Genomic DNA, 15,551 nt, shown 5'->3' with positions numbered 1-15,551 from the left:
GCCACTGAAAACATTACCTGGCTAAAGACAGTTTAATGTCAAGGTTAATGTTAAGATTAAGGTTATGGACCTTAGGGTTAGATAAATATGGGTCTCATTCCCAAATTCTGCTGCCTTTCATCTATCTGAACCTAAGAAACTTTTTTAACCTTTCAGGCCTCAGTTTTCTCAACTGCAAAGTGGATATGCTAATAGTTATTTTTTCGAATCTTAGACTATAACAAGATAACCCACATAAACCATTTCTTAGTGTATAGTACACAGACTTTGCTCATTCTGTGTGAATTAATCACAACAGCTATATTTGTGTGTTGATACAAAACTCATGATAGAAGAAAACCACAAGAACCATCCTGAATTATGTGTGTATATCCAAACATGTAATTAAACTCTGACACATAAACAAAAACATTCGAATAGCATATTTTCAAAATTCCAATTGCAGACTGTTTCCCTTAGTGATTGCCTTTTAAATGGGAACCCTGATTGAGGCCCGCAAAGCAATTTACCATGCTCTCGCCAGGCAGAAAACGGGCACTCATGCCTCCTTGATGATATGGCAGCTCAGCACTGATCGCCATATTAGGCTGTTGGCTATTAATGTCCAGATGCCTGTGGTTTGAATTAACCTCCTTCTCCGAGCCCAGTCTTTGAAATAAAAAAGTAAATATTATAGTATTTTAAGTTACATTGTTAAATATATTTTTAGTAATATTAAACTGCATTGTTTAATGATATTTAATCATATTTTATTATAGCTAATAGTATATCATATTATTACTTATATTTAAAATATTTGATTAAATTTTAAAATTTAAAATATTTAATGGTATAAATCTGTTAATAAGACTAAAATAATTAATAAAATAAATACTAATTATTTAAAATACAAAATTATATTATTATAAACTATTTTAGAGGAGCTTTGCAATCAATTTGTGTTGTAAAATTTCTTTCTAGCGAAAGATTCAATTGGAATGTTTGTCTGAGGTATATGTTGCAATATTTGCAAATGCAAATCTGGTGATTTGATAAACAAACAACCTTGCTAAGTCTGAAGTCATGGTTTCCTAGTTCATCATCTCTGAGTTTAAACATTGTGTCTGTCGTCCACAATAGCAATAAGAGCTTTTGAAATAAAGCACTTTGCTCTTGGCTCTAATCTTTGCTTGTAAGTGGTCAAAGTATTCTTGTTGAAAAATATGTGAGAGGGATGGAGACGTCTTTTTACTAAACACAAATAGCTAAAGAAAATAATGTTTGTGCAAATGTTTTTAATTTGTGAGCAGATAACCTTGTTATATGGAATTGGTTCATATAATGGAACTAGTTCACTGTTTCAGTTAAAATCACAATCTTATATATCTTAAATAATAAACAAAATTATATAGAATTTCAGTTCAGTTCAGTCGCTCAGTCGTGTCCGACTCTTTGTGACCCCATGAATCGCAGCACGCCAGGCCTCCCTGTCCATCACCAACTCCTGGAGTTTACCCAAACTCATGTCCATCGAGTCAGTGATGCCATCCAGCCATCCCATCCTCTGTTGTCCCCTTCTCTTCCTGCCCCCAATCCCTCCCAGCATCAGGGTCAGTGCTTACTCAGTGCTTACATCAGAGTTTACTCAGTGCTATAATATCTAATATAGCAACCTACAAATTCAGCCCTCTATCCCCCAAATCTGTCCTTTTTCCTCTTTAGAACTTATTAGCATATAATAACTTAGTATGAGTTTTACCTGTTTATGTCTACTGTGTCTTCTGGTCCCTACCCAAGTAACGACAGAGATTTTGATCTGCTTGGTCCACTGGTGTCTTCATAGTTCTTTGCATGGTCTTTGGCACATAGTGCCAAATAACTGTTCAAACAGTCAATTCAATAACTGTCAAAGAGTCAATGAACAAGTCATTAGAACTAATTTAACCTCAACTGAAACAACCTTTGTACCTAGAGTGACAAAATTCTTAAACGTGAAGAAATTGACCAAGATCATACCAAGTGGCAGGTACTAATACACTGTGATTGAATCTGTAATAATCTCCACCTAGAGATGAGGAAGTTGAGTCAGACAGAACTGAAATAACTCCAAAGCTCATAGGTGGAGCCAGGATCGGACACAGGCTAATATAGGAGTCCGTGCTCTAACTACTGTACTATTTCCAGAAGACCGGAAAGGTGAGGGCTCTGACGTCAGAGACATGTTGGAGGTGGGGGACATAAGAGAAATAACGTGCTTTGAAATCTAATACCATGTCTACCTTGATGGTAGTAATTGATCTTTCCATACCCGCTAAGGGTGAAGAACTGTTTTCTGACATACCAAGAGCCTCTCTTTACCACTGCAGTAATTTCTGAAGCAAAGAAAAACCTGGAAGATTCCTTTTCTTCTCTTTCCTAGGTGACCTTTGGTGGTATTCTTGGAAAGACATTGGTATTTAAAGCTAATTGGTTTTGTGCTCAGACTAAGACGTAAATGGTAAACAACAATAAATGATGTAATAGAAATAGGAAGGAAGGGGGCAGGGCATAACCGTTAAAAGAATGGCGCAGCTGTTGAGGACTTAAGGAAAACTGGTTAGAATCTACTAGGCGCAAGATGCTGGAAGACTGGACTTGCAGTAGACCCTGAGCCTCACTATACAGTCATTGCAATACGTTAGGCTAAATGACACACGCACAGGCACCATGGCAGTTCTGAGGCTGAGCAGAAAAGTCCAAACAATGGGCAGTGCCCCTGTTCCTGGAAATCTCTACCCATTCTCAGAGATAGAATATTCCTCCCGCTCAGTAGCCTATGAAATTACCCAGCCCGTAAAAACTATTAACAACCACTCCTGCACCCTGGGGCTGCTCTCACTTTCTGAGATGGACCTTATTGTGACTCGGGAATGTGTATCTCTCTAAATAAACTTGCTTCCACTTTACTATGGATCGCTCTTGAATTCTTTCCTGTGTGAAGCCAGGGACCCTCACTTGGTGGCCCTTCCCAGGAACTCGCCTAAGACCTGGGACAGGACCATCCTCTTGATCCCCATTTTCCTGCAACATAATTAGTTATTGGGTAAGTTTTCCTGTGTTCCCCCCTCTTTTATTTGTTTCTCAATATCTGTATTAAGGACGATGTTGAAGTTTTTCCCACATCACTCACAGCTTAATAATTACAGTTATAATCCCACATTTCTTAGGGTGTGCAACTTCATTACAAGATAAAAGTCCTGGGACTTGGTTCTCATGGGTCAGAGTCGCTGCCTCCCTCACCTGCTCCCATGTCCCATCGAGGTTCCCTGGCTCAGGGAGCTGCATCAGGGCTTTCCTGTCCTGTGACCACCTTCTGTCCTTCAGCAGTTGCTCTCTTTGTTCTGTTCATGTATTTCATGCCTGGAGTAGGGTTTGAAACAGCAGTGGTTGTTCCAGTGGGGTGATGGCGGTCTGCAAGGTGGTGCTGTGTGATACTGCAGGGTTCCTGGGCCCCAGTGCCACACTTGGAGAAGCTTCATTAAGAACAAAGGCTGGGACTTCCCTGGCAGTCCAGTGGTTAAGACACCGCACCTTCACTGCAGAGAGCACAGGTTCTATCCCTGGTAGGGGAACTGGGATCCTGCCTGCTGTGGGGTGTGGTCAAAAAGCAGAAAAAAAGAAAACAAAAGTTGGAGGCACTCTTGTCGGAGAGGAACCATGAGAACCCTGCTGTAGATTCTGACTCCTCTGATCTGGAGGCTGGGAGAAGAGGGCCTGATTTGGCATTTGAAAACCTCTCAACTTTATTACAAAAGCAGTTTTCACTTCAGGGCTGGCTGTAGGTAAAATGTTAAGTGGTCATCCAGTGTCTGGATTCCATTTCTGAAAGTATTTTCCATGAAAACACAAGGCTTTTTAGTCTCAATTAGATTTAAAAGGCTCAAAAAGTGCAAATACTTTCAAAATAAAACCGAAAAAAAAAATGGTAGAAATATATCAGAATATTTTTTCTCTGGTGAAGAAAGAAAGAAAGGAGAAAGGAGTGAGGGAGGGTAGGAAAGATGGGCGAGGGAGGGAGAGAGGGAGCTAGTTTTACTTTACATACTTGAGACCAGTCTCAGAATACATACATAATTTTATACATTCCTTTCTACCTAATATTACAGCATTAATTTATTCAAGCCATTAAAAAACTCCTCCTGAGGCAGATTTTTAAGAACCATTAAGTACCTCATACAAAGAGCAACCACTTAAAAACCAGCCTCCTAGAACTTGATGAATTTGAGAAAGCTCCAAACTTGGAAGCAGCAGGGAAACAGGCTCTGAACAACAGCAACAATAAAATCCCCTGAGCACTCAGAGGTAAATAAATATACGAGAAGAACTGGAAAAAAAAATGATGCCTTTCTATTGTGATTTTTATCTCTTGTTGTTCCGTGCAAAAGGGGTGGCGTAATAGATCCTATTTCCACCTTCAAGTCTCAGGGAAGGAGTGTGGAGGACACGAGTGTCTAATAACTCCTCACTTGTGCATTTCAGCCACTGAGGTCCAAGGCTAAAATACAACTTAAATTTGATAATAATGTAGCAAATCCAAATTGCAGACCAGAAACTGAAATGTGTGTCTCTGGCCTCTGTTTCTCCTGGCGAGGACATTGGCTGTTGAACCTGAAAAGCTAATAATTTAATACTTTCCTCCTTGGCATGCTATAGCATCATCCCTTCCTTGAGGCATGGAGAGGAGATACACTGGCTCTGATGAATGTCAGTGGAGGACCACACCCCCTCGATTGATACCCACCATAGGAGTAATTATTGCCTTGGTGATGGCTAGTGTATCTGTCTTTTTAGCCAATTTCAAGGTTCAGCACATGTGCTATGGCAGACCATGATCAGGCTTCTAGTGGGTCTGATAAAGTAGTAACGCAGGATGGCAAGGCCATGTGCTGGAGTAAGAATTTGCTTGCATGGCAAATTCTTAGGCCATGAATGTTGACATGGCCCTTCTCAAGCCTGGTAGTGTAAAAGGTCCTTCTCTGGGGCTCCTTTTGATGATTGTAAAATTTTATTTCCCTGTAAAATGTTATTCCCCATGTGGTACTGATAGACTGCAACTGAGTTTGAGGATGTACATTGTATATTTTCAATATATATAATTTCAAAACTCAGATGTATTTGATCACATCAAATCTGTTGTTAACCATCTGTAAAGCTTATTCGAACGAAATAGGATTAGAATAAAGGAAAGTGAAAGTGAAGTTGCTCAGTCGTATTTGACTCTTTGTGATCCCATGGACAGTAGCCTGCACCAGGCTCCTCTGTCCATGGGATTTTTCTAGGCAAGAGTACTAGAGTGGGTTGCCATTTCCTTCTCCAGGGAATCTTTCTGACCCAGGGATCGAACCCAGGTCTCCCACTGTAGACAGACGCTTTACCATCTGAGCCACCAAGGATTATAAAGGAACATTTTAACAATTTCTCCTCTCATAGTGCCGCCTCACTGATTCAACTATGAACCAGGCCATTGTTTCAGAATGTGATCTGTTCATTGCAGAATTGATCCCATGGGAAAGTCAATTTATTCTAAGGGATTTGCAGGAGTTTTAAGTCTTATTTGTTAGGATAACATTTTTAATGCATGTACAAAAATTTTGTTCAAAGCCATCTTGGAGAAACTTGTTTGGTGTGAACTCTAGTCACGTGTTTCAAGTATTCTATTCTAACTTGAGATGAATTTGGAGCTTGCAATCGATGCTTTCAAATTCTCATTCAGAATATGTTAAAAAGTTATTAATTTTTTGAAGCTGTAGTATGTACACATGGTACAAAACTCAGACATTACAAATAAATATTAACCTCTTGTCAGATATGTGATTTGCAAATATTTTCTCTCATTCTGTAGGTTGCTTTTTCATTTTGTTGATGAGTTCCTTAGCTATGCAGAAACTTCTTAGTTTGCTATAGTTCTCTTTGTTTATTTTTGCTTTTGTTGCCTTTGTTTTCGGTATCAAATCCTCCATTTACATTTGATTCAAATATCACTTCCAGTTTCATCAATTTTTATTTCTCTGCTGCAATTTTATCTTTGTCGGCCAATTCCTTTTTTCAATTATCCATTTTTCTAAACATCATTTTGCAGAATGTCATGTGGGTTTATCACCTGGAGACAGGGAGGCAACAGGCCGCCTTGCTTTGCTGTCTGTGTAAGAGCGGAATAACAGATATGCAGTGAGTGGCTGATCACTGATAAACTTTGAAAGAGGTGACATGGCTGATATCTGATCTTAATGTGCATCTGTTATATACATCTGATTTGTGGACTGCAGAGATAGCAGAGAAGTTTGTATTTAATGCACAATACCCACAGGTAATATATTGTGCTAACTGAAGTTTGAACTGTGTTGTTAGTTAACTAAACTGTGGTAACTGAAACTTCTACATTCCAGTCATGACTGCCTACACGGTGGCAGATTTTATTCCAAAGATGGTGCAACAGTCTCTCCCATCCTACATGTTCTTCTAGGACTTTGCCATTCCCATCTCAAAAGGTAGGGTCTAATTCCCCTTTCCTTGAATCAGGGCAGTTTTGTGCCTTTCTGGTAACCAATAAAATGGGGAAAATAGCCTCATTAAAAAAAATAGCTGAATGATTTCTAAAGATGAATCATGAAAGTCAATACACATAACCCTGGCACACTTTTATCAAAGCTCTAAGTCACCATGCAAGCTACCCAATTGCTTGGTGATTATTGTGCTGTGAAGAAGTCCAAAGAAGTCTATTTGGAGAAATCACCTGGACAAGTTGTGTGAATTAATGGTTGATCCACTATTAGATTATCAAAATTTTAGGTTAAGTCTTTTGCTAATATAATTAATTTTACAACAAACATCTTGGAATATACTTCATTTTTCACAAGTGTGAATCTATGTGCCAGTTAAATTCCTCAAATCAGAATAAGCACAAATCTTGATATTGAAAGGATACACCAAAAATTAGATTAAGTGAGAGTAAAGATTATATTTAGGTTTTAAAGGAAGTACTTAGTGGTCCACTTAGTGAAGTAACAGTTACAAATATTACTTGTGCTAATAAGACATAAAGCGCTAGTCGCACCGGAAAAAAGATACATTTCTTTGGGAAGAGAAAATTCCATAGGCAAGAAAGTTTATCCTCTGATTTAAACATACTTTTGTAGAAAAATGGCCATATCCTCTGACCAAGAAATTGGAGAGTTGCATATTCTGTGATCTATGTTCTTTCAAATGCAGACAATGAACAAAAAATAGGCAGAGGGTGGGGAATTTTTTCAAGAGACCAGGTTTTAGGGGTCAATCTAGAGTCAGTACCATTCTTCTTCATGTTGTTCATCAGTTTGGTTAGCATTTACTAAAGGATGCTCAGCTCGAAACAAACCCTCAGGTGGGTGTTCCTCACAATGAGAACTTCATGTCATTAACACAAGGGTAAGTTACAACAGTTTAATTTATTTAAGAAGACAAGGAAGTTGATTTGAAACTATAGATTGTCATGAGAAAAAATACCAACATGACAATATCTGGCCTTAAAGAGTTAACCCTCGGCGATCTAAAAAGTAGCTATCCAGAATGACTCACTTCTGTATGTTGCAAATTTTTAAAATTCTTTGTTTTGGGCTTGAACTTCATCTCCATGCTGAGCAGATTGAAATTTGTACAATATTTCCTTTTCAAGACAGTTACCCTCAGACATATCTTAGGTCTCTGTGGTGGCTAGTTCCAGTTCTCTGTCTCAATAGATTTGATAAGGCAGTGTTTTAGTTAATATGTAGTGAAGTTCTGAAAGTGCCTAACAAACTTCCTTGTCTTTAGCTGACCCTCAGAGTATCTGTCTATTAATTTCAGGTTTGTTTGCTTTTTCATTTTAAAGTATGTATGTTTGGTTTCAAAGGGTTATGTTTTTCCTCTCTGCTGCATCATTTGATTTGGGCGCTTTGATTTTTTTTTTTCTGATAATTCTTTATTAGAATAGTGTTACTGTTTGCTAAACATGCTTAAAACCCAGTTTCCTGCATAGCTGAACAAACCTCAAAGAAGTGAAGTGGTGGAGGGTCCACAGTCTGATCCCTCTCAGACTGTGCACCTGTCACATGCTTGCTGAAATGTAATTTGCCTTCTCCACTTTGTTTACTTTCCTTGTGAAGCGCTCTCCTAAGACCTAACCTTTACTCAGTGGGTGACTTTCTTTATGGGAGTAAAAGGAAGCCTCGTTATAAAATAGCTGTTATGGGAATGATACAAACTATCTAGTATTCAAAGTTCTAAACATTATTGAAAAGGCAAAGATATCCCAACACATCAAAACAAGACCAAAAAGTCCACCAGCCACTCTTTGAACTGAAGTGATGAAACCCAAAGGATTCAGATAGCGAAATGGAGAAAATGAGAAGAAAGTTCATCTGAAAATCCGCCATTAGTGAAGTGATGAAGAACGTTTACTGGCTTAGTCTGAAACTTGTCAATTTTGCAACTCTTGGCTGCGTATGGATTTCTGTGGTCCAGTGTACAGTTTTAAACAGCTGTTTAAAGTCATGTGTGACTAACCTGGTAAGTTTTCCTGGTCTAATATTTGTCTTTATAGGAAACAGAACAGATAGAATTCAGCTTGTTATATTGGTTGAATTATTTTCTCTTTATGAGAAGTTTTCTCATGAGAAATGATGGCAAGGCAAGAGTCCTTTTTCCAAAATAAGTTAGTAAGTTTGTGATTATAGTAAGTAGGGCAGAGCTACTTTATTTCTTTCAAGTTGTCTGTTCATATATTATTATTATTATTATTTTTGCAACAGGGGGCATGGGATTCGGGCAAAGGAGGCAAAAATTAAATCAATTTGCACACCTTAAAAAATATCAGTTAAACTCATTTATTACAAAATCATTTATATTTGTCTTGAAGCATGAAATAGGTTTGGCCACAGGGCAATACCTTGTCATTGCAGGCAAAAGTACTATTTATATTGTGGACAGACAATTGTATCGGGAGGGGGATGATGAGGGAAGCAGATGTGGATGCCATGTAGAACACTTTTTCTTATTATTAATCATTATATATTTACATGTTGTTTTATGTATTATATACTTATAATGATTATCATTATTAAATGACAGAATTGTTTGTAAATTCCTGTCTGTGCATTTATAATATTTTTGGTGAGTTTTTCTGGACATTTATGATTTTCTCCTCGTTTCTGGGTGTCATTCCTCCTGAATAGTGTGTCACATCTTTACAGTTATTGTGACTTATTTGTGCTTAAAACAGTCACTGAATCAACGTTAAAAGCCAAATATATTCTAGTCATGGAAAGATGCACTCTTCTTATCTAAAGACAATGTGACAATACTTATAGTCATATTTTTAAAATAAAAAAATACCAAATACTATTCATTATTAGGCTAAAGTATTAGAGATAGAAGTCTGTGGTAGAGTGAAAAAGGAAAGGTATTTGTGTTATACTCTTGGTTTAATTTAAACTATCATTGTAAACACTGCTTAAGCTTACTATTGTTTCAGCACTTTTTAAAAACATGGTTGAAAAAAATAATAAAAATATGGTTGGTATTTTATAGAATTCTCTGCTGAAGACGTCACTACACGAATGTAGAAATATGTGCTTTAGGGTTTTTATAAACCTAAATATCCAAATTTAAAAATGGAAAACTGGGACTATTAAATATTTTCTTTTTTATTAAATGTTTTTCTCTGATTATAAAAACAATACATATTCACTGTAAAATGTTTATGGAAAAGAAGAATAAAAGAAAAAATCCTGTAATTCCACAACTATTGACCTATAATTGTATTTTCTTTCAGTGATTTTTTTTTCCTCAAGTATGTATATAATTTTTAACACACTGTGCACCCAGCTCTTTCATTGAACATTACTTTGTGGATTTTCCCGTACACAGGAAAACAGTTTATTGCACTGTTTGAATGTTTGATGTTTTTATGGCAATACAGTCCTTAATATATTTTAAATATTCCATCACATGAATGTGCCACTATACTTTGTTTATTAATTTCCTGACTATCAAAACTGATGCTGGCTGTTTCATTTATTGGAGTCTCCATTTTATGTTTTAGCTAAACTTAGTTTTATCTTATTTTTGTGTGTGGGCTCCTTGATTTCAGGGTTTGGCAGAAGGAGCAGACAGTCTGTTCCTTTGCTGAGTTGCCTTCCGTTCACCTCCTACAGAGAAAGGCACAGCTGATGGGTGGCAACTGCAGAAGACACGGTCTGCCAGTGTGACTAGTGATGGTAATCATGTTCTCCATCTGTTCCTCCCACATCAGGGCAGGGGAGACGAAAGCTAGGTGAAAGGACAATGAATAGAGCCATGGATCAGAGGAACGATATGAAAAGTGCTGGAGTTTATTGCACTGTTTGAATTTTTTTTTTTCTATGCTATCGTTTTTAGCTTGGACTTTGCTATGCAGGTCATCTTTGATGTCATTGGGTGGTTCTGTTTGTTAATTAATTTTTTGTTATCATGCTTGGTAAATAACGTACAACACACTCACTATAACTGCCAATTCATGTATCTCAACATTTTAACAAAACTATTGGTCATTATTTCTCAAAAGTTTGCCTCTACAATATCCTTTTCTTGCCTACTGATACTCTGTGCATGTTCAGTCACTCAGTCGTATCTGTCTCTTTGGGCCCATGGATTGTAACCTGCCAGGCTCCTCTGGAATTGCCCAGCCAAGGATACTGGAGTGGGTTGCCAGCTCCTCCAGCGATCTTCCCTACCCAAGGATCAAAACTGTGTCCCCTGCGTCTCTTACATTGGCAGGCAGATTCTTCACCACTGAACCACCTGGGAAGCCCTGAGACTCAAATTACATGTATATTATATTATCATTCTCACTGGGTGATTGTTGATATTGAGGCATCTTTGCCTTTTAAAAAGAAACAAAAGTGTCTTGTAGAAAGGAATGTTAAAACTGCTGTCCCAAAATGCACAAATCATAGTTCTATGTTTGAGTGTGGGTTTTACACTAATGGAGGAATCTGTATGTATTAGTTGAGTGTATTAACTGACCTGATATTTTAAGATTGTATGTGCCATGTGCTGCAGAGAACAAAAAAATAATTATTATTTTTCAGAACACTAGCATTGTGAGATCCTTTATGAAAGAAAAAACAAAAGAGACTTATGGCCAAATAATTTATGGAAATGCTTTTTGCCCATACCCTCGTTTTGTAGATTCAACAGGATACAACCTCATATTGATGGCTTTGTTGAATCACAATTTTGTAATCTTCTTTGGCAATAAAACTCTTTTTTTTTTTTTTGAGTAACAAATCCCAACAGTTGAGGACCTAGTGCTCAGAAGTGCTCTTTTAGAAGCCTCAAGTCAATTCAATATGATTGTCAGAAATAATAAGATTCAGAAGGTTGTCCTGTTTAAAAAAGTATATATATATATGTATATATATAATACCTTTCTTATATATCAATATACAACTTTATAACATGTGGGCTAAGTTGCTTCAGTCATGTCCAACTCTTTGTGACCCTATGGACTGTAGACCTCCAGGCTCCTCTGTCCATGGGGATTCTCCAGGCAAGAATAATGGGGTGGTTTGCCATGTCCTCCTCCAGGGGACCTTCCCAACCCAGGGATCCAACCTGCATCTCTTATGTCTCCTGCATTGACAAGTGGGTTCTTTACCACTAGTGCCACCAAACCATAATTCCAAAATTCTATAAAATATCCAGAAATTAGTACAATATGTACCAATACAGGAATAGGCAAGCCAGTAAAACAGAATATGCTCCAGAAATTATACTGTGTACATAAGGGAGTGTGGAATAGGATAAAGATGATAATTGAAACCAAAGTGAAGCTATCCATTTAGAATGAAAAATAACTCCTTCCCTCAGTAGGTGAAAGAATAAGGAAACTGATAATTCAGGTAAGGAAATATTATTCAAAGCTATTATAAAAAGAAACGAGCTATCAAGCCACGAAAGACATGGAGGAAACCTAAATGCCTAACTAAGTGAATGAAGCCAATCTGAAAAGACTGTATAGCTCCAACTGTATGATGTTCTGGAGAGGGCAAGGCTACAGAGATACTGGAAAGATCCGTGGTTGAGAGCGATGGTGCTGGGCTCTGGGGAGATGAATGGGCAGAACACAGAGGATGGTCAGAGCAGTGAAAGTACTCTGTATGATATTATATTATTATACTTTTGTCCAAATACCAAGACTGAACCCTAAGGTAAATTATGGACTTTGGGTGATTGTGATTATTCCACTGTAGGCTCATGCTTACTAAAAATGTGCTATTCTGGTGAATGGTGTTGATAATGGGAGAAGCTATGCATGTGTGGGAGCAGCGAGTTGATGGAAAATCTCTGTACCTTAAACTCAGTTCTGTCATACACCTTAAGCTAATCTAAACAAGATAAAGTAAAAAATAAAGTACTCCTTTCTTTGAAAAGAAAAGTGAAAAAAAAAAAGATTCAAAAAGTTTCAACTCCTATTAACATATTACTACCAGATTCAAATAAATTCCATGAGGTATTTTTAAAAGATATAATTTAAATACAAACAGACAACAAAAACAGAACAAGACCTCATCCTATAAAATATTTTGATAAGTTAGGGAAGACTATTTGTATAATCTTGGAGTGGCAAAGAAGTCTGTTTCAAAAACCTAGATTCACTAAAAGAAATTATTAATAAATTCAACTGCTTAGAAATTAACTATATGACAATAAACAGAAGACAATAAAAACAAAGTCAAAGAATGGAAAAAAGTTTTACATATGATAAACACAATTTTACCAACTCTTGTAAAGGAGAGTATTTAAATATTGTTCAGAACAAGAAGGCCTGCTTTTTAAAAAAAAGAAACATTAATGGCTAAGAAACACTAATGACTAAAAAAATGTGATAGATGTTCAACCTTACAGCAACACAAAATTGCATAGGAAAAATGAATTATCAATTTTTATTCTATCAGATTTGCAGAGATAAAGACATCTTAAAATTGGCCAAGTTTGGATAAGCTGGAACTTCCATGTGCTTTTCGTTAGGATGTAAGTTGATAGCATTCTAGAAAATAGTGGGTAAATAAATATCAAAATTAAAAGAGAAAGCATACCTTTAACCCTGAACATCAAGAAATTTATCTGAAGAGATTATTGCATCACTAATGATATGTCTGCAAAAGGCTGTTTATAGCAAATTTGCACATAATATTAATAATAAATTTCTAAGTGCCAGGCACTGTACTATAATAATGAATGTATAATTTAATTTAATCCTCACAGAACTTTAAGCACTAATTATTATCCTACTGATGTTTCAGATGAGAATACTAAGTTTAAACAACACAGCTAACTTTTAAAATGATCACATCAGGAGCAAATATATGTGGGATCAAAATGCAGATCATTCTGTTCTGTTTCATTAATAAGGTAGGAAGTAAAGAGTGAAGTTAGTTCTGCCTGAGGTGGGCAATATAGGGACGCTTGTGCCAAGAAGTAGGAGTTGGGTTGAGGATTTAAGATCTGGGACTGGGACAGTGTCTTTCAAGCAGGTAATTGGAAGAGGTGAGCTCAGGTAAATGACGAGAACTCTCACTCCAAAGTGAGGAATTTGGTACAGATTAGAGGCAGCATCTGTGCTTTGGTTATGGGCACAGGCTCTGGAGGCAACTAGTGCCCCATTAAAATCCTAACTCTTGGACAACTTACTAGACCTCCCTGTCTCTCAGCCGCAAAATGAAGTTAATAAAAATATCTCCCAAATAGGGTTGTTGGGACGTTGAATGAGATTCAGTGTAAAACACCAAGAAGAGTGCCTGGAACTTGAGACTCACTCACTAATGTTAGCTATGATTATGGGGAGGAGGGGGATGGAGAGGGAGTTGGAAATTAGGGAAGAGTGTTGACAAAATCATCTTCATCTGAACCCCCTAGACCTGACTCATGAAGCTACCTTGCCCAAGACCATTTGATGGGCACACCATTTGGTTTATTAAACTTAATTTTGAGAGCTGCCAACAGAAAGACTCAATACTATTACAGTGTGACTTAAAGGTCACCAAGAAACGTCTCTGTTGTTTCATTGTTTAAAAACTACCCAGGTATTCACCCTTTTGCTTTTATGAGCTAACACCAATTTTTGAAGGGATAGGAAAAAATTCAATTGCAAATTCACTCTCTTACATGTCATTGTATTTGGTTGTGTTTCAATCACATAAGGGGGAATCAAAAGCTTCATTTTGAACAAAATTATGAACACAAAGAACTATGAAGCATTTGGTTGCACAATTAACCTAAAAGATACAGTTCTTACTCTCTATGTACTTAATTATCTAAAAACAAAAAATATTAAGCTTTCTTCTCCTTTCTCTACAAATATAAATGGTTAGGGAATGGAGATCAGAGGAATCTTTATTCACATACCAAATGAGAGGAAAAGAAGTCAACATTTGTCCTTTGGTTCCTATGTCTGATTACTTCTCAAGAAATGAGAGTAATCCCTCATTATCCTAGGCCACTGGGTGATGCTTCCAAGGCACTTCTGGACCCTTCCTGAATAGTAGGCCATCTTGAATTCTTGGATTTATTCCTTCAGCATATAGTTATGGAACACCATTATACTTTTGGCATTGTTCTAGAGGTTGGAGAAAGTGAGCAGCAAAGTGGATGGTGCTTACATGGAATGGAAAGAGAGGGCTCCATGAGCTCAGTGATGGTCATCTTTTTGCTACCTTCTGAAAAGCACAGGATGTTCCAAAGGCCACAACAGATGCTTAAGCCACCTTCCAAGCCCTTTTAGATTTTCTGTTGTCTCTTGAAATGTATCTTGCTCGTAGTGCTGGGTCACCCCAGGACAGATGGTGTGCTCCTTGCTGAACTAATCACCTCTCCAATTCAAAGGCTCAAATTCAGCAACTTTTAAGGAAAGGTTCTGGTCAGTACTGGACCTTCTAAGTGACTCAGTGGGAAAAGAATTTGCCTGCCAAGGCAGGAGTCACAGGAGGCACCGGTTCCATTCCTGGGTCAGGAAGATACCCTGGAGGAAGAAATGGCTATCCACTCCAGTATTCTTGACTGGAAAGCCCATGGTCAGAGGAGTGTGGTGGGCTACCATCCATAGAGTCCTAAAGAGTTGAACACAGCTGAGCATAGGCTGGTGCTGGTTAGTGCCAGTTAGAGTTACTAAAAATATTCACTTAGTTTTCCTCTGCTTATAATTCTAAGTCAATGAGTAGGGCTGGTTGACAACAATATCATACTTATGTAAGGTTATTTGGGTGCATACCAGGTTATCATAGACTCAGCATTGCCATCTTTTGTAAGCCTTTCTGCTCATGAAGGACTCCACTCAAAAATGACCAGAGAGAGGATAAACAATTTATAGACTCTTCCTTCTTAGTTTCCATTTATTTTCCTTCAGCAAAAAAAAGTTCTTAAAATTTGTGAAAATGTGAGAAATAAACAGAGGAATCTGTTTCACTATATGCAATATTCTGAATTGGTATATTTCCCTTTGCTCTTAATAAGACTGCTTAAAAAAAAATGCCATGTGC

The 15,551-nt window shown here is 37.3% G+C and overlaps 1 protein-coding gene across 1 annotated transcript in view; it reads left to right on the top strand.

Moving 5' to 3' along the window:
• The first annotated feature begins 8,007 nt into the window (after window positions 1-8,007).
• Window positions 8,008-15,551, top strand: part of ROS1 (ROS proto-oncogene 1, receptor tyrosine kinase) — a 114,907-nt gene continuing 107,363 nt past the window's right edge. Inside the window, exon 1 of the mRNA XM_045161990.1 lies at window positions 8,008-8,541. Within this exon, the coding sequence (XP_045017925.1) occupies window positions 8,419-8,541 (123 nt within the window). The 5' untranslated portion in view covers window positions 8,008-8,418. The remainder of the gene's footprint in view (window positions 8,542-15,551) is intronic.

Source organism: Bubalus bubalis, chromosome 10, assembly GCF_019923935.1.
Source record: "Bubalus bubalis isolate 160015118507 breed Murrah chromosome 10, NDDB_SH_1, whole genome shotgun sequence".
Taxonomy (NCBI): domain Eukaryota; kingdom Metazoa; phylum Chordata; class Mammalia; order Artiodactyla; family Bovidae; genus Bubalus; species Bubalus bubalis.
This window is presented reverse-complemented; position numbering and strand designations above follow the sequence as displayed.